At 36.9% G+C, this 24,156-nt stretch overlaps 1 protein-coding gene across 1 annotated transcript in view; it reads right to left on the bottom strand.

The window, feature by feature from the left end:
* The window catches only part of STAT4 (signal transducer and activator of transcription 4), an 86,001-nt gene that overhangs the window by 24,907 nt on the left and 36,938 nt on the right, over nucleotides 1–24,156 (bottom strand). Inside the window, exons 4-8 of the mRNA XM_040642726.1 lie at nucleotides 8,777–8,875; nucleotides 6,576–6,668; nucleotides 5,612–5,690; nucleotides 2,474–2,559; nucleotides 612–763 (exon numbers count right to left, since the gene is read on the bottom strand). Of these exons, the coding sequence (XP_040498660.1) occupies nucleotides 612–763; nucleotides 2,474–2,559; nucleotides 5,612–5,690; nucleotides 6,576–6,668; nucleotides 8,777–8,875 (509 nt within the window). The remainder of the gene's footprint in view (nucleotides 1–611; nucleotides 764–2,473; nucleotides 2,560–5,611; nucleotides 5,691–6,575; nucleotides 6,669–8,776; nucleotides 8,876–24,156) is intronic.

Here is a 24,156-nt window from a genome sequence, read left to right as displayed (position 1 = left end):
TCATTATTTTTTTCCAAATGTTCTTTCAATCAGATACTTTTATTTTGCATTGATGAGGAAAACCCTATCGACATTTTTTCTTGTAATACAAAGGATAGTATCCGTACGTGATTGCATATATGTGTGCATAGGGGATGTCAGCTGTAGTAGTCATTTAAGATTTTCCATTTAAATACCAAAATAAACCACTCTGTTGAAAACACAAAACTAATGTTTAACTCTGACTTAAGATACACTTCTAAAAACTGAGATATCTTTTCTCAAGCTTTTGAAGCTAGTACTTCTTACGTCCTTATAGAAAGTTGTATTCATTGCTGCTTTCAAAAATTCATTTGAGTCTTTTAAAGTTAATATATTATATGAGAGAATTAAGCAATTCTTATGCATTCTATAGATTTCTACAGATGCTTTTTTTTTGGCCTCAAGGGAATAAAAGTAAAAATACATATGCATCTATTTGTTCTCAACTGTAGAATTCCCAGCTACTAATAAACCATCAATAAGTTGAATGAATTTATGTTTTGGTCTGAGCCTGCCTTCTCTGGCTGAGCGACACTGAAGTTTTGTACTTCCTGTGGTTTTCACTAGAAACTAAAGTCAATTCGTTTTACCAGTTTTGCAGCTGGTCGAGACCATTGTGGAGCGGCCCCCCGATGCAGGCAATCTGCTGCCTCCTCTTCCAGTCCTGCAGCTCTTCCATCAGCATGCTGTTCATTAACAAGTCCGTTTCATTTACAATTTGTGTCATCTTACTGAGGGCTTCCTAAAAACAAAGGTGACTACTGAAAAGATTTCATGAGATACAACCAAAGTCACTCATAATCCAACCTGTGAAATGATTTGTCTGACCTCGGCGATAAAGGTTTGGTTAAAATTCTCACCAAATATCTTATCAAATACTATCTTCTATTTACCATAGCACTGTCTTTTTGGACTTTCAGTATTAAATTATTATAATTAAAAAATGTCATAAAGGAAGAAGCACGATCACAGTTAACAATCTCATAATATCTCATAATATCATTTAATATCATCTAGTACAAATTCAAATACTTTGAATACTCCTATGACAATACTGAATCTTCTAGTCATACAGCCATATCTCTGCTTTTTAAAAAGACATAAATTAAATTTATATTCTTATAAATATATGCATTTATTCTAAAATGTAGTGACTAAAATTTGAGCCTTTTTGTGTTAGTTTTTTAGGACTTTATCTGGATTGAGGGAGGCATAGTGGAGAAGTTTAACTTTTAAAAACCTAAGGACTAGAAGATGTGAATTCCTATCCTGGTTTTGTGACAAGGCATGTGAATTTGAATAAACCACTTAACTTTGCTGGAACTTGGTCCTCTGATCTATACAATGAGGTGATTGGACCAAATTATTTCCAAGGTTCCTTCTGTCCTTAAAATCTTATTTCTAAAGTAGAATAAGATAGCATGCATAAAACATATAGCATAGATTTACTATGCATAAATGCATTAAGCTTATCTTGGATTAAATATTTGTATGTTTAAAATCCGATTTCTGGGGCACCTGGGTGGCACAGCGGTTAAGCGTCTGCCTTCGGCTCAGGGCGTGATCCCTGCGTTATGGGATCGAGCCCCACATCAGGCTCCTCCGCTATGAGCCTGCTTCTTCCTCTCCCACTCCCCCTGCTTGTGTTCCCTCTCTCTCTGGCTGTCTCTATCTCTGTCGAATGAATAAATAAATAAAATCTTTTAAAAAAAAATCCGATTTCTAACTGTTGAAGTTTATAATGTAAGGTGAAAAATAAATTTTACATTTGTTTGTGCTCACACAATTTCCTGCACAAAAAATGAAGCTGAACTTTTAGAAATAAACTCTTGATTTATCAGTGACTGCTCAAATTTCAACTGCATTATTTTCAAGGAGAGATAGAAAGTTGAGATAGAAATGTTTCCCCTCTTTTAAAATATTTAATTGAGCCAGAAAAAGCTTTCTCCTCTCCTTGAAAGGAGGTTAGATTGAATATGTTGCGTCGTCAATGAACTATCCTGAAATCTATGCAATTACTTAGCATGAGGTAATTTTTCAGAGTGGAAACTGGAACATTGACTTTTCTAATAAAAGTTTAGCAGCCACCAAGTAATATTTTAATTATACATGTAGTAGAACCCATATCAGCATATTAAGTACAGAAACTAAAACGGTCATGTCTGAAACAGTGGCAAATAAAAGCTGGGTAAAATGTTCACCTTGAAATTAATGGTAGCTACAGTAAATGTAGTGTATAAGCAAGATAAATAAACTCTAGATAGGGCCAGCATTGTAAACTCAGGAAGAGAAGCATGGCAAACAATATGAAACTCTTCCTAGAAGCATTGCCATTTATTCATTCAGCTTAAATAGAAGTGAATGAATCCAAGAGCTTGAGTCTTTTCAGTAGGAGCAGATATAGGAAAAGGAGAAAAATAGGCAAAAGGCTAAATTAACATTCTTCGCTAACCTTTCTCTTGAAGTCAAGACTGTTAAGCATTTCTTGCAGAGTCAAAACTTCCTGATTCATTAGGGCGTGGTTCTTGTCCCCCTGATCTGTGAAGGAAAAGAGATGAGGTTTAGAGTCCTCTCCAAGGCGAAGCTCTCTGTCCCGCAAGCCAAGTCTGCTGCAATCCCCATCCTTAAGTCTTAAGATACAAGAGACTAAATGCGGCCATTGCAGAAGAGCTTGAAAGTAAGTCCCTATCTGTTCATTTGCCAGGAAAGATCACCTCCAAGCAACCCAGGAGGGAGCTCTCTATCTTACAGACCTTGAGAGACCATTCCTCACACCATGCTCCTTTTTGGGGTGGGGAGAGGGCTAAAAAGGTTTTTGAAATGCATTCCTTCTTAGATACGTCTACATTGATAATAAGCCCTAGCTTGTTGACATAAGTAGGAAAGGGGCCGTCTTTGTGCCCATTAGTAAATCGTACTTGATTCCTCCTGAACCCTTTTCCCACCTGTTCCCGCTCTGCTTCTTATCCAGGAATTACGGGAAACTGCCTGGAAGGGTTGCAGTTTTATCCACTTAGTCTCATGAACTAATAAAGACTAAATCCTTTGCTTCCCCCCCCCTCCTTTTTCCTTTGCAAAATGGACTCTCCTCACAGTAAAACTAGAAGTAGGAAAGAATTACAAAGTAAGAAAAATCTCTGACTGAAAAAACCCCAAATGGCTTATCCTCTTAAATGGGAGACATGGAATAAACGTATTATTTAACTTGAACCTTTAACTTTATTGATACATCGCAAGTGATTGTTTATACCAACCCTCTTGTCTGTGAAGACTGAAGGTCGGAAATGCCGTTCTGATTTGAGTAATTGTGAAAAAGAGGCCCCAAAACAACACTGTCCCAAATTTCTCCACAAAACAGCACTGACCTCCGGGAAGTCATTCCTGGTTGTATTAATTCACAAATTCGCGAATTCCTAGATTCCACATGTAGTAAAATCTCGCTCATGTAGCCTTTTATAAACTCAAAACTTCATTAGCTAATACTTCTCGGTCTTCACCAGCAAGATATAATTTGTTTCCCATGTGTCTTTCATTTCACTTAAAACATTTCATTTTACTTGCAACCAACTAAATGAACACTTGCTGATGTTAGTGACAGAAGGAGCATTTTTATTCTTCGTAATGCTCATGAAGCACTGATTATAGTAACGTAACTCTAATTGTCATAAATTAAGTCCAAAATAATTTTATTGTTTAATGTATTTTGTTACATTCTACGTCTTAAATTGGTGGTTCACATATGAGATTTGGGGTGAGACTGCTTTCAATGGACTGTAGTGCCTGGTGAAATTGGCAGTTCTAAACCTTTTTAAGATCAAGGACCCCTTTGATAATCTGATGGAACCCATGTTTGTGCCATTTCTTCTGAAGGGAAAAATTGTACATATAAGAAACTATGAACATTTTAAAGATTTATTTATTTATTTATTTATGTATGTATGTGTGTGTGTGACAGAGACAGGGAGGGAGGGAGGAAGGGAGGGAGGGAGGGAGGGAGGGAGGGAGGGAAGGGACAGAGGGGAAGGGAAAGGGACAAGCAGACTCTGCTCTAAGTGTGGAACCTGATGCGGGGCTTAATCTCACGACCCTGAGATCATGATCTGAGCCAAAATCAAGGGTTGGTTGCTTAACTGACTGAGCCACCCAGGTGTCCTACAACTATGAACATTTTAAATATCATTTCATGGGAGTCAATACATCCTGAAGATGCCAAGAGAACACATCACTCCTCACCTATGCCAAACAAGATTCCTATCCTAATAGCCTTGCTTTTACATCTGAGATGAAAGTTAAGCATTTGGTCCCAATCATCCATACTTCCATCCAGATGAATTTTAAGCTAACATTTCAATAGTTAAAGACGCTTCTGTAAATGAAAGATTTCTATCCAATTTGTTTTTAAAAATTATTTTAAAATAATTTTAGAATTACAAAAGAGTTGCAAAAATAGTAGAGGTCTCATCTGCCCTTTATCCAGCTTTCTCTAATATCTTACATAAGCAGAGTACAATTACCAAAGCCAGCAAATTAACATTGGTACAATCCTATTAACTAATCTCCATCTAATTGGAATTTCTCTGATTGTCCCACTAACAGCAAGACGCTTCAAACGATCAATCCCGTTACTTGTAAATTTTAGACCTTGTAAATATTCTCACTTCCTTCCCATTGTTTTATATTTCCTTTCTTTCCATTTAAAATAAAAAATCTAATTGTAAACAAACTCAATGTTTAACCACAAAGATACAGTCAAACAATTGCAGTGTCCTTATATTTTGACATTTATACAATTACTGAAATGATGTCTTTGAAGATTTTTTATGATATGGGAAAATACTTAAAACTTTAGAATGCAATACACAAAACTATATAAAGGATTATCTCAAGTTTTTTGCAAATAAAGAGATATGTATGTATTTGAATGTATAGGGAAAAGGCCGGAAGGAGATATACTAATATTTTGACAGTGTTTATCTACAGATAGTAGAATTTTGTGTGATTTTTAATTTTTTAATGCTTTTGTCTATTTTCCAAATTTCCTATAGTGAATCACACTTCTACTTATAATTTTAAAAATCTTTTTTAAAAGCAGTCTCCAAACCTGTGTGGGGCTTGAACTCATGAACCTGAGATCAAGAGTCGTGGACTCTATTATCTGAGCCAGCCAGGCACCTTACATTTCTATTTACAATCTTGGAAATTATATTAAAAAATGCACCTAGGGATGACATTAGTAATTTCCTGATCATACTAGCGAATTATCATCACTTTTCTTAGTTGTGATAATGATATTCTGATTCTATAGGAGAATGTTTTTAGTTTTTGGAGATGCATGCCAAAGTAGGAGTGATTTCTCATGAGCTTTATAATTTATTTTGAATTGGTTGGTAAAAATATATATATATATTTATATGGAGAGAAAAGGAGGAAGCAAAATATTCCTTTCCTGTACTATCTCTTCAAAACAAAAACAAAAACCCTTCCCTTAGGGAAGTAGATGAATTTATCAATTTTGTCAGTATAAAGAGGAAATCCTAGTCATGTTGTCTTTATGTCTCTAAGTAGAATTATAGACAAAATAAGAACTTACCCATTGTCTGAATTGTTTTATACCTGTAGTCAAATTCATCTTGCAGGTCTTCTAAATATTTGGTGTCTTGTTCTGTCATCTTTTTACAAAAGAAAACAAACTCACTCTGTTGTTCTAATTAAGCACGTCAGTGAAACATCATCTTCAGTATTTCAAAATACACTGTTTGGTGCTTCTGGCCTCCAGTCACGTCCCAGACTAAGTGTATAGAACCTAAATTTCTAAAGAGCTAATACCCATGAAGGTTGAATAGCACTGGAAGAACCAGACCAAATCTGCTTTTCCATTTGCTCTTCCTGATTGTTTGGAAATCTTGCAGCATCTTGCCTCTTATTTCTCATTTAGTTCCTAATGATGCTAAGGTCTTTTTTTGCTGGACAATATGGATGCCTTTTCCCTTTTAGTTCCATAAACCTCTCCATTAATTTATCAATTATCTTTTCACTTAAAGTCTTTATTCTAATCTGCTGTAGTTTATGGCAATTCAGTCTACATTTTTTTCCCCTTTCTACTTCTTAGAAAAGTATCTATGCTTCCTCTATGTGTCCTGTTCCTTTCTGTTTTGAAATTCCACTTTGCTCTTCTCCAAACCTGGTAATGTCTGTCTGCTCATAATAGGTATTAAGTGCCAAGATCTGGGCTAAAGGCTTTTCTTATGTTATCTCATGTAGTCCTTTCGCAAAAATCCTGTGACGGTGGTCATCCTCACTTTCACAGATGAATATGCAGATATTTACAATGTGAAGGTTGAGAGGCTTGGAGTTTGGTGGGGTAGGGCCAGTATCCAGTAAATTGAAGCTGAAAAGCTCCCCCCCCCAAATCTTTTCTAACATGAACATAGTATGTGAGAGATAGTTATTTTATTATCAAATTGCCCTATGATTTCTGTAGGGACTAACTTTGGGCACAGTTAGATGTTTGAGGGCAATAGCTAGCCTTGCTAGGTTTCTATGAGATCACTCACCTGCACGCTGTTTTTAATGGCAGCCACTTTGTGCTCCACATTCCTCTGCCTTTCTGAAACTGAAGAACTTTGTAAGGACTTCTCCAGAGGCCCCTGAAAAAAGAATGTCTTGGAATTTCAATGATGTTAATAAAACAAGTTCATGATAAATGTAGTATATGGAGTATACTTTGAACTGAGGTTTGGAGTAATAGGATATGGAATACTATACAGTCATTAAAAAGCACACTTTAGAAAAATATTTAATGACACTTAAATAGCATTAAGTTGTTAAGAAATAGAGCAAATTATAAAAACACCATACATTTATGATCTCTCTTCCTTACATATATATGTATGTATACTTTTATTTATACATATATGTATAAATATATGGGTATATGTATAGACATGTAAACTTCAGTACATATGATTAGAAGAACACACACACCAAAACATTATCAGTATGTAAGTGAAATTACAGATGATTTTATGTCTTAAACTTTTTTTCCTAATTTTCTCTAACAGACCTATGTTACTTTTGAAATTCTATAAAATGAATACATGTAATTTAAAAATGAGTATAGCAAAACTACATTAAATTGGACTTAAATTCAGAATTAGGAATGTTGAATCTGCTAGGATGAGATTGACTTTTACACTGAAACAAAGGGAGTTCACTAAGAATATCTAAAAATGTTAGTCTAGTTAAATAGAAAGGCTAACCAACTTTTCCATGCACCATTTCTTGGTCATTCAAACAATCTAACATTGAGTGTTCCTTAGATATAAAGACAATGAATGTGTTCCTTGGATATCAAACCACACAGATACCCAGAGATGAGAGTTAGAATGGCAGCAACCCCCTTGCCTTAGAGTTGGGTGGGGAGCTACGGTTAGAAAGGCTGACAACTTGACGAAGCAAATCAGTGGTGGAACCTCAAGTAGAACCAATGTGCTTGGCTATCAATCAAGCGTTCTTTCAATTACACCACATTCTTCAGATTGGAGAAATAGTTATAAAATCCCTCCCTCCCTCCCTCTCTCTGCATACACACACACACACACACACACACACACACACACACACACACATGCACGCACGCACACACATACACAACCATATACTTGTTTATTGGTTTACAGTTTTTAAGTTTACAAACCAGTGCTTGTGGTAGTATATGGTACTGGCAGATTGTTTGTAGTTTCTAATTTGACAGATACCTGACATTTGAAGTCAACACCCACCCACCCACACACACTAAAGATAAGAGGGATATAAAAAGGATAGCTGAGAATATACATGAGAATATCATATATTAGTAGTTATTTAGCATCTTAATTTTTACCCAAAATGCACTGACTCAAACTATATTTACTTGAGAAGCACTATACTTTAGATTTTAAATTAAATAAAAATACAATTCTTCATCTAAACAATAAGAAGAGCAAATTGTTAAAATTTCATACTTCTTCAACAACAACCACAACCTGACATTAACTAAGTCTAACAATTTTTAAAAGCTCAAAAAAAGATACTTTTCTGGGACCTTTAAAAATAAATACCGTGGTGTGATTTACTAAATTACAGAGGACATCAGCTGGAAAATTGATTACTTACATACTCTTTTCTTTTATAAGGATTAACTGAAAAAGTATTCCCAAGGACATCATTGATTCCTCTATTTGTCTTTGATAGGGGCTCTGAATTCATTCAGGATAGTGTGATAAAATGTAATTTAAAATATGGCAGGGCAAAGTACACTGAAACAATCAACAAGCAAGTATTTATGGAGTTTCTATAAAATGAAATTTTGTGTGTGTAGTTTTGGACTTGTGGGGAGGGTAGGAATTTGGGAGCCATAGAATGTTTTGAGCAAGATCAATCCCTGAGGATAATCATGCTGAGGGAGGCAGTTAACTATATTCCTCAACTGATACTGTAAGACTGCGGCCAGAGTGTGACCAATGGAAACAGAAAAGAATGTATAGATAGGATTCCAGAAATAAACTCTAGAAAGCCTTGGTAATTATCTCAGTATGAAGGCAGAGAAAAGGAATTACTCAAAGATGATCCTAAGACCTTGATTCCAAGTGATTGGAAGGATGGTGGCACCATTCACATAGGTAGAAGAAGCTGGCTGGAAAGAAGATAAGAATTTCTGTTTCAGAGAAATTGAGTTCAAGGTGATAGCAAGACCGCAAGTTCAGAAACTTATTACCTGAACGGGCATGTTGGCTGCAGCCAATATTCTCCTCTCCTCCCTTAAACAATTTGAAATAACCACAGCTACGTGCATTGGGTTTCCATGAAATTTTCCCTGAAAACAGTGAGCAAAAACAAACATATAAGCTTAAATATATACATCATAGGAAAACACCACTACTTGTAAATCAAAAACAATCTCTCAATAAATATACGAAATTATTTGGGATTTGTTTCAAAACAATCCATTCTAAAGACACAAACTTGTATTGTGAATGAAATTCCTATGTAGCATATTGCTCTCTCTCTCTTCAAAAATCATTTTTTTTTAAAAGATTTTATTTATTTATTTGACAGATAGAGACAGCCAGCGAGAGAGGGAACACAAGCAGGGGGAGTGGGAAAGGAAGAAGCAGGCTCCCAGCGGAGGAGCCTGATGTGGGGCTCGATCCCATAATGCCGGGATCACGCCCTGAGCTGAAGGCAGACGCTTAACTGCTGTGCCACCCAGGCGCCCCCAAAAATCATTTTTAATAATTAAAAATAATTCTTGAACACCTCTGTAGGAAAGGCCTGGAACACACACTCGCGAGGATCCATTTATTTTAGGCTTAGGATAGGTTTTAGGTAAGAGTTACTTCTTTGTAAATTATTATGAACCAGTGTGGTCCCAGCTGTTCACTTGTTAACTCTGTACTTCATGGTATGCTTAAAGCATTCTCTTGGTCCCTGTCCGGTGTTGTTCATGTTGACTAGCTTTTAACTGTATGAATTTACTAGAGGGAGACTATCACACATTTCAGCAACAATATATTTTTTTTTAAGATTTTATTTATTTATTCGACAGAGATAGAGACAGCCAGCGAGAGAGGGAACACAAGCAGGGGGAGTGGGAGAGGAAGAAGCAGGCTCATAGCGGAGGAGCCTGACGTGGGGCTCGATCCCATAACGCCGGGATCATGCCCTGAGCCGAAGGCAGACGCCCAACAGCTGTGCCACCCAGGTGCCCCCAGCAACAATATTTTTATCACACCTAAGCATATACATTTTTTATTACCCACGCTAATGGTGTGGACGTTGGAAACTGGCAGCCTGTGGGTTTAATTCAGCCACTAGGTGCGCCGTGGAAGTTAAATACTGTAATCCCTTCAGGAGCAGCATGTACCATCCACAGTCGCCACCGTGCCCACCACTGAGAAACCCAGGCACTAATTCACCTTACCTGCCACGACCCTGCAGGTGTTTCAGTTGTCTTGGTTTATAGGACTAATCCCAACAACACCATCATTTTAGTCAGTAGTGTTAAACGTCTTTGTTAATAGACATTTTCCAAACCAGGGTTAACAGGAAGCTTAATAAATGTAGATAAATACATTTATTTAGTTTCCCTCTACTCTCCTCTCTGAAGGACGTGCTAATTATCTATGAAATGGTCAAAGGGGTCAATAAGAGAAAGAATAAAATAACAATCCATAAGGTGGAAAATTAACAATTAATCAAAAGGAAGATTTTACATATTGATGAACCAAAGGGTCTTTCAAGGGAAGAAATGAGGTTGTAAATATTTTTATGACCTTCACTGCTGCCATAATTTTATTAGATGATGCACATTAATTAGGACTTTTATTTGTAAAATGAGGGTAAACACCAAGTTTCTGAGTTCTTGCTCTTCCATTTACTACAGGCTTCAAAACTTTTTTCCCTCTTAAATCAGAAAGCTCCAAAAGAAAGAAACAAAAATGAATTGACAGAGGCTCATAAGGTAAAGAAATTAAAACGATCCTATTTATGAAGCAGAGATACCAAATTTCCCATTTCTGCATGCTGACAATTTCAGATTCTCTCTAGTTAGAATTTGTTCCTGTTGTTAATTTTCCTATTTATTGATGTTTTCCGTATACCTTCCATTCAGCTTCCCAAGAAAAGGGATGTATTCATTTTGCTTGTTTCGTAAATATTCCATTGTTAAAAATAAATGGTTTCTTCTGGAGCTCCTTCCGAGGAGCTGTTACTTATGTAAATTTCAAAACTCCTCTTACTGCCCAAGATCTGGAGTTCCTCTTAGACCCTGAGAATCACCATTATTTGTCCTTGTTTTTCTCACCATTACAGGAGCTTTTCCATGAGCATTCAGATATTATCTTTCTACATTTCTCAGCTCCATTGCGCACATTTTCCTTTTCCTACTTGCACTGTTTACCTTCCCTTTCAGATTCAGCTTCCCCTCATGTTTTAGAAGGTTAAACTATTCATTTTTCTTCCATGTTCAGAGAACAGGAGCACCACTGTGTGCATCTAGGCTATCTTTTCACTTTCCTTTGTATTTTTCCTAATTTAGTTCCTCACTTAAATGTATGAGACAAAAACTTCTTACAGAAAACTGGTCATTATAGATCAAAACCAAATTAGTGCCTTTTATTTTTGTAAATATCAAAGATGTACTCATATTCACCTTTCACTTAACCACGTATACGGACCTCAAAATAAAAATGCAACCAAAATCAAAAACACACCAAACCAAAACAAAAAAAAACACCCCCGAGTGTATGTTGGTGGGAGTAAGAGAACATGCTTGAGAGAGAAACTGCACATTTTCTGTTGTGTGTCTGTCTTGTCACATGAATGTGTAGTGCATATATCTTCTGCTCTCTGGCTTGTGTTTTCCCACGTGGCAATGAATAGAAGTTTCTATTTTAGTGAAGTCTAACTTATTAATTCTTCCCTTTATGGTTAGTGCTTCTTATGACTTAAGAAATCTTTCCCTGGGGCGCCTGGTGGCACAGCGGTTAAGCGTCACCTTCGGCTCAGGGCGTGATCCCGGCGTTGTGGGATCGAGCCCCACGTCAGGCTCCTCCGCCCCTGGGGCACCTGGGTAGCACAGTCGTTAAGCGTCACCTTCGGCTCAGGGCGTGATCCCGGCGTTATGGGATCGAGCCCCACATCAGGCTCCTCCGCTGGGAGCCTGCTTCTTCCTCTCCCACTCCCCCTGCTTGTGTTCCCTCTCTCGCTGGCTGTCTCTATCTCTGTCAAATTAATAAATAAAATCTTTAAAAAAAAAAAAGAAAGAAATCTTACCCTAGCCTGCAGTCATGCAGGGATATTTTTCCTGTTAAGTCTTTATAGTGTTGTCTTTCACTGTAACTCACTTGGAACTTGTTAATAATGAGAGGCCCTTTTCACGTTTTCTATATAGACACTCAGTTCTGACAATATTTATTGAACATTCTGTTTTTTCACCATGCTTTGTTGGACCAACTCTTTCATAAATCAAATGTCCACATGTGGATGAATTTGCTTCGGGACTCCATTCCATCTTAGAATTCCGTCTATCTCTGTTTTGTCAACAGCCTATTTTAATTACTAGAGTTTTATAGTAAGTTTTGATGTCAAGTAGAATAGGTTTCTTTGCATTTCCATATAAATTTTAGAACCAGCTTGTCAACCTGCATACATATATAACCATGTTGAGAATTTGAATGGCACTATATCTTCAGATACATTTGGGAGTCCTGACATCTTTATAATTGTGTTCTAATCCATTTATTAGGGTCTTCTTTAATATCCCCCTACTAAGCATTATAATTACCTATACGGATCTTACACATTTTTTGTTAGGTTTATTTCCATATAATTGGTATTTTGATAACAGAATAAATAGTATCTTTCCTTCCGAATTGTTTTTGCTGGCACGTAGAAATATATTTGACATCCATATACTGATTTTGAAACTAGCAACTTTGCTAAACTCTTGACTCTAATAATGTGTTTTTAATATCGCTTAACAATTCTAACAATTTATCTGTAGACTCTCTTGGATTTTCTACATACACAAATCATATCTTGTGTAAATATTGATAAAATTTCTCTCCCTTTTCTAACATCTAAATTCCATCAGAATTTTACCTTCATCCTAAGTCTTATTTAGAAATGTATTGGTTAATTTCCAAACATAGGGGTTTTCTACTTCTCTGTTTTTTAACTAATTTTTAAAAAAGATTTTATATATTTATTTTATTTTAGAGAGAGAGTGTGAGTGAGCGAGCACTTGAGTGGGGAGTTAGGGGCAGAGGGAGAGGGAGAGAGAGAATCTTAAGTACGCTCTATGCCCAGCACGGAGCCCGATGCAGGGCTCCATCTTATGACCCTGAGATCATGACTGAGCCAAAACCAAGAGTCAGATGCTTAACCAGCTGAGTCATCCAGGTGTCCCTTAACTGATTTTTAAAATAGATGTAAAAATTCTAATCCAAGTAGATGTTCTGAGTGACTACAACCACTTAAAATTTGCTGAGACTTGCTCTGTGGCCCGGCAGTGGACCTCTCGTGCGCTTATGGAGAACGCGAAGTCTGCAGTTGTTCCCTGCAAATGTCTTACACAGGCTCATTAACCCAAGTTTGTTCATTGTTTTGTACAAATCTCTGCATCCTTGTGGATTTTTTTCCTGATTAATTTGATCAGTTATTGAAAAAGGTATGTTAAAGTCTATTCTGTGGATTTTTCTTTGTGGTGCTGTCACACACAGTCAGACTTAGATATTACTAGTGAGTCAAACCTTCCATTTCTGTGAACTGCACTTTAATGATGCTTTTAGCTTTGAAGTAAAAATATAAACTGTGAAATAATGCTTTTTATCCCTTGGAATTTTTATTTTATACTTACTGAAAGGACTGGATTTATTGCTATGGAAATATAAATATTTAAAATCACTTATCAGTACTGTGCATGTCTAAAAAGGGTAAATACGTGTGAAGTAAATTGGTTAACGTATTCCTAAAACTTCTTCACATACTTAGAATTCAAATTTTCTGAATCTCTTTTCAACTTAGACTCATTGTAATTCATATTTTTCCATAAAATAATGTCCTCTGGGACATCAAGAATGGCGGTGAGGCAGCACTTCTTTAAAGTGTGCACAACTACTGTCTCCATCCTGTAAGTTTTGATGCTGACACTTTCTTGATCTTACCAGAAGTTCTTAATAGAAAATCTTCAGACAAGAACCAGGACTCAAACTCCTTCTGCAAGTGGTCCTTAAATGGTTTGTTGACAGAAACACTGAGGGACTGTACTGGCCTTGTCATGCCATCATGATTAACAACCATATCACTATGCTTTTAGATGAAATTATTATTTAACTGCTCAGAAACAGGTCCATAAAATCACTGAGGACTAGAATACATAGTAGGTACTGGATGTCTATTCCAGAAGCCTTCTAACCAGTCCTCCAGCAGCTCACCCATTATCCATACTCTTTTGGTTCACCCCCAATAATATATTTGAAGAAGTTCTTCTTCTTAGACATTGTTTAAATTAAATTAAATATGGCAGTAACTTCAGCAATTGGCAGGTGTAAGATTACAGTGACACACTGCTTGTCATAATTCAAACTCATATTCTTGATCACTTTAAAGATCTTTTTGCATTGACAGTGTAATTTTAAGTCTCATCAAAGAAAACAAATTCCCACGCCAGGAATTACCTATTTGATTAAACACATATTGAACTTCTTTCCTCCATGGCATCATGCTGGAAGTTAAGTGCATTCTGTTCCAAATCAGCAGGAAGTTTCTGATAAATGGATACCATACATCTTCAAGATAGCTCCTTGCAATGCATGATTCATTTACTCTGGCTTCCTATTGCACTGAGATTTCATTCACCTATTGTGAGGAATTTGGCAATTTCTCTTGCCACTGTTGCTTTGTTGTATGCTAGGCAATCCTTCTGCACGCATCTCAGTAATAAAATATAACACAACTTCTTCTGCCTAGGTGCATTTTTCTTCCTTTCCTACATCCTATAAAGCACTTTACTGTTACTTTCCATGAAAATATGGAATTCAGGATCATCTGTCCAGTGACAAATAATTTGCTTAACAAATATCAAATTTACACCCTGCTGATTTGTTCCCACGCCATTCTGCATACATGATAGCTATTTGTTTCAATCCTAAAGCAGTATTACATTGATGACACTTTAAAGAGCAATTAAACTCAACATATGTTACGCCACCAGTGCACCTCATTCAACTGAAGTGACAACAACACGAAGAGCTGTGACAAAATTTCACATCACAGGCAATGACAATGACACTGTGTTTGTCACCTGACAACAATAAGTAAGAGATGCTATTGATTATAAGATGCATTTTCATTTCAGAGATTAAAATGCTGAAAAAAGGTGTCTTAGAATTAACAAACATGCCGTTTTACTCTTGTTGCTGCTTTATGTGAAATTCTTTGGCTTTCCTTCGGATTCCTCTTCTCCTGCCCTTCCATCTAATTTCTAATTTTGATTTGTCACTAAAGAGTGACTAGTTCATCTGCTTTTTTTCTCCCAAAGGGTCCAAGGAGTACCAGAATCAGAGGTAAAGGATATGAGAAGTCTTGCTCAAAATAATCTCCTCCATTCGGGTGGCACAGAATCAGATTTCACAACTAGACATTCATTCCTTTGAGTTCTTTCTCCAAGGATCCCCTTTAAAATGCAAACACAGGAGGAAGAGTTAACACTATATTTAATTAATTTCCTCTGCATTGTGCAAGAATGATCCAGTGTTGTTTTCTGGCTGCAGTGACTTGGCCACTGCAGGATGAAAGTGATGGGTTCCAGGACTAATAAAGGGAGAAGTTCCGGAAGAGCCTGGAATGAGGTTGGCAATAGTAATCACTGGGGACGTGGGACGCTGAAGAAACGTATAACCAACAACTGTCTGAGCTTGGGTTCCTCCAGAAGCTAATCCGGAAATATGAATTCCAGTGCAAAATGTGTAATTTGGAGTCTATTCCAAAAAATACAGTTATGGGAGGGAGGGTAACTGAGACAAAGAAAAGAAGGCATCCGGAAAAGGGGGTGTTATCAAGCCATTGGCTGAGATGGGCTGGGAGCCAGTGAAGAACATGTGACAGAGCCATCTACACATGGGTTTCAGGAAATGGGGTATTTTTACACCAACTCTTGACTTCGTTAGCCCTGAAGCAAAAGAAATGTAGATGCTGGCACCCCACCACACTGAACTAAAATGATGCCCAAGGGGATATGGGCAGGGCACCGCCTGCCTCTGTGATACCAGCTCTTCTCCCAACCTCAATGAGAGAAATTTTGACTTCTCATTGGTTTTCACTACCTTCAACACACTATGCTCAATTGTTGACGTTTCTTCTTTTATGGTATCTCTGGAATATGAAGCAGTTGTCTTCAATTACAGAGTAAAATGTTTTCATTCACATTTTTATTGGCAATCTGCACTCTACTGCACACTTCTGGTTGCCAATTAGCTCTCTTCCATTTTATCATCCCAAATACTGCTGTTATATCATTTTTATCCTTGCCCCATACCAGCGCCAAACACACTGGCCAATTTCTACTTGACAATATGCTCTCAGCTCCAGCCTTTTACTATTTCCTTCCCTCTATTCTGAGCACATGATTTTTCTTAATGGCTTCTACCCAGCATTTCCTAACTAGAATCATAAGAACATGTCTATGGTGGGAAAAAAAAAACCCACTAATTTGAACAAGAGCTGATCTAGTTGTCTTCAAGGCTGATTTAGATGTAGAAGGATCAGTCTAATAGATTTAAAAAGCAATTATCTTTCATGATAATTAAAACCACTGTGAGATACCACTACACATCTGTTGGAAAGGTTAAATCCAAAACACACTACACCAAATACAGATGAGGATATGGTGCAACAGGAACTTTCAAATGGTACAGCCACTTTGGAAGATAGTTTGACAGTTTCTTACAAAGTTAAACATACTCCTACCATATAATCCAGCAATCATGCTCCAAGGTATTTACCCAAATGAATTAAAAACTTATCCTCACACCAAAACCAGCAAGTGTTTATAGCAACTTTATTCATAACTATCAAAACTTAGAAGCAACCAAGATATCCTTCAATAGTCAAATGGATAAACAAACTGGTACATCTATATGACTGAATATTATTGAGTGATAAAATGAAATGAGCTATCAAGCTACACAAAGAAACTTAAAACCATTGCTAAATGAAATAAGCCAATATAAAAAGGCTATGTACTCTACAGTAAAACTATGGAAACAGTAAAAGGATCAGTGGTTGTTAGAAGTCGGGGGGGCAGCGTGGGAGGGAAGGATGAACAGGTGGAACACAGGGGATTTAGGGCAGAGAAACTTCTATATGAGACTGTACTGGATGGATCTATGACTCTGCATATAAGACCCACAGAACTGGATAACACAAAGAGTGAGCCCTAACGCACACTATCGATTTTAATAATAATGTATTCTTGATTCATCGGCTGTTAACAAATGTACCACCCTGAATGCAAGATATTAACGACAGAGGAAACTCTCTGGTAGGGGCGAGGGGAGACTAAGGGAGTAGACAGGAACTCTCTGTACTTTCCGCTCAGTTTTTCTGTAAACTTAAGACTGTTCTCGCATATCCTTATGCTATTTCTCTTGCCAGGAATGAACAAACTCAAATGAATAGAGTCACCTGCCTTTCTTGTTCAGTTAGTTTTAAATCCTTTCATCACCACAAAGATTTTCTTGATAAAAGAGAAGTGAGGTATAGAGTATCCACGGATAGAAATGATTAATACCTTATTTCTATTTATGCTGATAGTAATACATCCATCTTAAGACAAACTAGCTAAAAATTAGCTCAGATATATATAGCTTGTCTTAGCTTATTTTTTTCAATGAAAAGAAAACACTCTTAAAGGAATCAAGATTGTCTTCTGTCAATTCTGAGTATATTTCCTGCACCATGTTCTACGTCTGTGAAGGCTCAACTCATTCTGGACAATTGCTCTGCGAAGCAGCCAGAGAGCTCTCTCATAAACTGAGGGACCTGGGTTTGTGGCTGTTACTAGCTGTGTGACCTGAGGCAAGTCACTTTTTAACCTTCATTACTTTAATTGTCCTATTAGTCAGTTGGGATATTGCTGCTTGCCCCTCATCATAGAGTCACAGTGAGGAACATGGCAGACGTTTGAGAAAGAGCTTTGTAACTTGCAAAGCGCTCTATAAATAGAAGTTTTCTTTGTTGCCTCTTCAGGGTGGTAGGAGAGTTTAAAGCTCACAAATGGTAAGTCAAATAGAAGATAAAAATCTTCCTACTGGTTTCACAGAATTGAATGAAAATACTAATTATAAAGACAATGAAGACTGAGTTATGTTTGAGGAAATACATTTACACAAATATAAAACTTCAGAAAAAGGAAGACTATGTATTTGGGGCTTTCAGAACATTAGACAGTAGGGACTTTATCGTCATTTCTTTAGGACTAACTTGTGCATGCACATAAATACACTAAAAGCTGCTTTGAATTAAAAAAAAATTAACCCACAAGCTAGCAATTAGAAATAATAATAATAGAGTGTTTTCACTTGAGCATAATTCATACAATCTTTGGAAGAAAATAATTAACACTACACTTTCTAGGCATGGGAAAAACCTGGAAGGAACACATCAAAGTCTCATTAGTGATTCTCCTTGGGGAAATGGGATTGGGAGGAATGGAAATTTTCACTTTTACCTCAATTCTTTGGCATTATTAGAATTTTTTAAAAAATAATTGAGCATGTGTTACTTTTATGATTAAAACTAAATAAGTGATAAACTACACATACATACTTCATATCAGATTCTTATATTTGCTTGATGTAGGCAAAGGGTTTTGAAAAAGATGAACGTTGGCTTTGAAACTTTGAAAGGAGGAAAAAAGAGAGTCTGGAGCCTAGTTAGATCATTATGATGACTAAAATTCAATGTTCCTCGGGAATTCACAGCCTTGTAATTAAGAGATAAATGACTGCTTAAATGACAGGAAGAACACAAGGTAGATGTTAACAAACCCTACTTACAATTTATATGTTTGAACATAACAATAACAGAATCTGCCATTTGCTGAATACCTATTATATGCAAGGGGCTTTATAAGCTTTGTTTTTAATGCTGATAATAACCTGCAAGGTACATATTAGGAAGCCCAGGGGTTATGTTGTTTGTGTAACGTCATAGAACTGGGAAGTTAGGGAGAAGAAATCCTTCAAATCTAGGTGTATTTTATTCTATAAACAATGACCTTTCCAAATGATCACTGTCTTTAAAAAAAACGCATTCCTTCTTTATTTAACCAAACCCCTTGAGTCGCAGCTGCGTTTAATTTTATTTTCCTTGGAAATTATAATAGTTTCTATGATAAATCTGTTCAAGGACTAACCATTCTTTATTGGAATTCAAGATAGTTAGACACAGTGGTAAAAATAAACAAACCAAAAGAAAATGAGCATGTGTTTGATTACAAAATTATTAAATCACTTCCTGAGACAACTGAGGTCTTAATACCTCTGGCAGTTACACTTACCTTTGAGAGAGGCAATCTGCCATGGACCCTGGCTGTCCCTGCATGATCTTGCTGGATATGGCAAGAGTGCAAGGCCCTGACCATTCTACTCATTTTTCAGAGTCGTATTTGAAGCAAGCAACCTTAAGTGAGGTAAAGTCTCCCGTCCAGGTAAAGAGCAGGCTTGCTTTCCCTACATATAAAAACAGTGAATTCCTCAAGTTTAGTGTTCTTCTGTAATCGAATCCACTGAGTGTGCGGACAACTATGATGTGTGCATTGCATCGCCCCAGGACTTGGGGCTCATGGGGGAACCAATGCAAATGAGCATGAAGCTCAGACTACTGCTTTTGCTGCGCATAATACAGTTACCTGTCTCTGATCCAGAGACATGTCTTGTTTTTAGCACCCATGAAAACAATAACAAGCTCACTTGTTACCCTGAAAGGAGGATAAAATCCCAGGCCCTGCACACACCTTGATACCTACTTGTATTGTTAAACTTCTCACAACCAGTTCCATTATTTATTTCTATATCTGATTCCCCAACTAGACTCTGCATCTTTCAAAAGCAGGGACTGGTCTTCTTCAAGACTAATCTTGAAATAGCTGTCCCCTTATAGGAACTTCATAAATGCATGTTGAATGATCAAATGACGGCGTGAATAAATTACAATAATCTCCTCTTAACCGAGGTGATAATAGAAAAAGCATATTATTCAATCTCTGTATTGGTAAAGGCCTCTTTTTTTTTTTTTTTTAAGAGGGGTTGAGAGGGGCAGAGGGAGAAGGAGAGAGAAAATCTTAAGCAGAGTCCTCCACGCCCAGCATAGAGCTTGAAGTGGGGCTGGATCTCATGACCCTGAGATCATGACCTGAGCCGAAATCAAGAGTTGGACGCTTAACTGACTAAACCACCCAGGCACCCCCTAGACCTCTGTCTTTGAATCCTTCTGGAATTTTTACTAGTCATGTGTCCCTAGCAGCTAGGAAGACGAGACTAGAGTCTTGAGAGTACTTGGAAGAGGACAGCAGGTATGAAATACTTCTGGAGACTGCAATTTTGCTTCTCAAAGTCCTGATGGGATCCTCACCCTGGATGACCAGTATCACTGGTACTGAGGCTGCCTTCAGGAGACTTAAACCATGAGGTTTTCCCGAGTGGGTTCACACCCAAGCCGAGTCTCCTGCTTTCCGTATGGTAAGACATATCTTTTTTTGATGGTAAAGGAATCGGTATCCTGGGCTTGTATCTGGTGAGATCTTTTGGTCACCCTTTCACCTCTATTCTTGTGATAACAAGTACACACCATTATCATAATTACAGAGTATTTATTTAGAAAAGAGTATAAAGACAGGACAATGGCATAATAAATGTAAATCTCGGTAAAGATGGTATACACACGTCTCTCTTGCTCATGATATAATTTAAGTACAGCAAAAACAAGAGACTCTGATAAAATATTCTAGAATAAATAAAATGACATTTTCCCCCTACACTGGCAATAAGCATCCAGAACTGGAAATGGGGAAATGTTACAATCAGAATAAGAAAAAATAATTTTTAAAACTTAAGAATATATTTAACAAGAAAGGTTCAAGTCATATGACTTAAACTAGCATCATACTGAAGACTTAATGAGATCTGAGGGTCATCTGGGTGGCTCAGTCCATTAAGCATCTGCCTTCGGCTCAGGTCATGATCCTGGGGTCCTGAGATCGAGCCCTGCATTGGGCTCCGTGCTCTGTGGGGGACCTGCTTCTCCCTCTCCCTCTGCCTGCCGCTCCCCCTGCCTGTGCTGTCTCTCTCTCTCTCTCTGTCAAAATAAATAAAACCTTTGGAGCAATTGGGTGGCTCAGTCGTTAAGCGTCTGCCTTCAGCTCAGGTCATGATCCCAGCGTTCTGGGATCGAGCCCCGCTTCAGGCTCCCTGTTCAGCGGGAAGCCTGCTTCTCCCTCTCCCACTCCCCTTGCTTGTGTTCCCTCTCTCGCTGTCTCTCTCTCTGTCAAATAAATAAATAAAATCTTTAAAAAATAAAAATTAAAAAAATAAACGAGATCTAAGAGGGCATAAATTAAAAACATAACAGGATAAACAACAGAATTCTAGGATGCAATACATAGTATCATAAAAATGTTAATTGTCCCAAATGTTAAATGTCCCAAAATATATTTAATGTAATTGAAGTTAGTTGCTTTCAGAGGGTTTGGGTTGAAGGGAAGAGTCAATAACATTCACATGAAAGAAATGTTGCACAACAGTTAAGAAATTGCAAAGGCTAATTTTTTAGTGCTTAAAATGTGTCAGGAAATTTTCTAAGTGTTTTTTGTTTTGCTTCATTTAATCCTCACAACAACTGTTTGTGATAAATATTATCATCCCAATTTACAGACAGGTAAACTAAGATAAAGAGATGTTAAGGAACTTGAAGCCAGGATTCAATTTGCCACCAGAGTGTGTGCTTCCAATTGATCAACCACTAGGTCATTGTCTCCAAGTTGGGGGAGGAGGACTTTCCATATACTATGAAGTGTAGTATATTTCTAATTCATAAATATACATCATAATCAATAGTATTGACATAAAACTAATTAGCAGAACATACCAGAGTGGCGGAAAATAATCATGAGAAAATTAACATACGAAAGGTGGTATTTCAGTTCAGTAGGAGAAAAATGATTGTTTAAAAAATCTGTCTGGTACACTTGCCTATCAGTCCAGAAGAGAAAGTTGGACCTCTCTGAGAAGAATTCTATCTAGATTGAAGACTTAATTTTTTTTAAATGTTATACTAAAATTTAGGGGAACACGTATAATTTGGGAGACTTTGAGCCATAGTAGGGTCTCCAGGAACTATAGTAAAAAAGATGGATTTTTCACTACATTTGAATACTTTTTGCATGGAAAAAGTTGTCATAAAGCCAAAAGACATATGATAGACTGAGGATAATATCAGTAACTCATATGAAAGAGCTATTTATCATGAAAGATATTTTTTAAAATACTAAAAATTTTTTATTGAAGTATAATTAACATAATGTTATATTAGTTTTAGTATAATGTACAGTATAATGTTTCAATGATTCTATACATTTTTCAGCATTCATCACAATAAGCATACTCTATCTATCTATCTATCTATCTATCTATCTATCTATCTATCTATCTATATCTATCTATTTCGACCCCACCCCACACACACACTTCCCCTTTGGCAACCTCCCGTTTATTCTCTGTATTTAAGAGTCTGGTTTTTTTGGTCTCTTTTTAATTTGTTCATTTGTTTTGTTTCTTAAATTCCACATATGAGTGAAATCATACAGTATTTGTCTTTCCTTGTCTGACTTATTTTGCTTAGCATTATACCCTCTAGGTCCATCCACATTGTTGCAAATGGTAAGATCTCATTTTTTTTTTATGGCTGAACAATATTTCATTGTATATTTATACCACATCTTCTTTATCCATTCATCTGTGGATGGATACTTGGGTTGCTTCCATATCTTGGCTTTTATAAATAATGCTGCAATAAACATAGGGGTGCATACATCTTTTTGAATTCGTGTTTTCATTCTCTTTGGGTAAATACCCAGTAGTGAAATTACTGGATTATATTGTACTTCTCATTTTAATTTTTTGAGGAACCTCCACACTGTTTTCCATTGTGTCTACACCAAATTACATTCCCACCAACAGTGCACAAGAGTTCCTTTTTCTCCATATCCTCACACCCACCAACACTTGTTTCTTGACAGTTGTGAGGTGATATTTCATTGTGGTTTTGATTTTTATTTCCCTGATAATTAGTGATGTTGAGCATCTTTTCATGTGTCTGTTGGCCATCTGTATGTCTTTGGAAACATGTCTACTCAGTCCTCTGCCCATTTTTAAATTGGATTTATTTGTTTTTTTTGGTGTTGAGTTCTGTAAGTTCTTTATATATTTTGGATACTAACCCCTTATCAGATTTATCATTTGCAAGTATCCTCTTCCCTTCAGTAGGTTGCCTTGTTGATGGTTTTCTTTTTGTGCAAAAGCTTTTTATTGTGATATAGTCCCAATAGTTTATTTTTGTTTTTGTTTCCCTTGCCTCAGGAGACATATCTAGAAAGATGTTTCTACAGCTGATGTCAAAGAAATTACTGCCTATGTTTTCTTCTCAGAACTCTATGGTTTCAGGTCTCACATTTCGGTCTTTAATACATTTTGTATTTTTGTGTGTGGTGTAAGAAAGTGGGCCAGTTTTTTTGTATGTAGCTGGCCAGTTTTCCCAACATTTATTAAAAATACTGTCTTTTCTCCACTGTATATTTTTGCCTCCTTTGTCATAGATGAATTGACCATATATAAGCATGGGTTTATTTCTAATATATCAAGAGTCCTTTGCAATTGATGAGAAAGCCCAAGAGAAGAAAGTAAATAGGAGAATGACAAAAGAGCACATCCAAATAACCAATAAATGTGAGAAAGGATGGGGCGCCTGGGTGGCACAGAGGTTAGGCGTCTGCCTTCGGCTCCGGGCGTGATCCCGGCGTTAGGGGATCGGGCCCCACATCAGGCTCCTCTGCTATGAGCCTGCTTCTTCCTCTCCCACTCCCCCTGCTTGTGTTCCCTCTCTCGCTGGCTGTCTCTATCTCTGTCGAATAAATAAATAAAATCTTAAAAAAAAAATGTGAGAAAGGATGCCCAGCTTCAGTCAGAGAAAAGCAAATTTAAGATAGAAAGAGAGATATTATTTCTCAACCATCAGGTAGACAAAAATGAAAAAGAATGAAAATACCTACTGCTAATGGAGATATGGGCAGAGGGTCCTCATACACTTCACTGATGGAAATGTAAATTTTACAACCTATTTGGAAAGCAATCTGACAGTATCTCCTAAAATTTAAAATACTTACTCCTTTGACTAGCAAGCCCATTTCTAGGAATTTATCCCATAAACAGAAGAGCACTAGCCCATAAGAATGCATGCGCAAAGTTGTTTGTTACAACACCGTTTATGATTGTGAAAAACTGGAGGTAGAGTGCTTGCTCATCTAACAGGAATGGCTCC

The sequence above is a fragment of the Ursus maritimus genome, unplaced genomic scaffold, assembly GCF_017311325.1.
Source record: "Ursus maritimus isolate PB19 unplaced genomic scaffold, ASM1731132v1 scaffold_1, whole genome shotgun sequence".
Classification (NCBI taxonomy): Eukaryota; Metazoa; Chordata; class Mammalia; order Carnivora; family Ursidae; genus Ursus; species Ursus maritimus.
The sequence above is the reverse complement of the archived record's forward strand: the minus strand, read 5'-3'. Positions and strand labels throughout refer to the sequence as shown.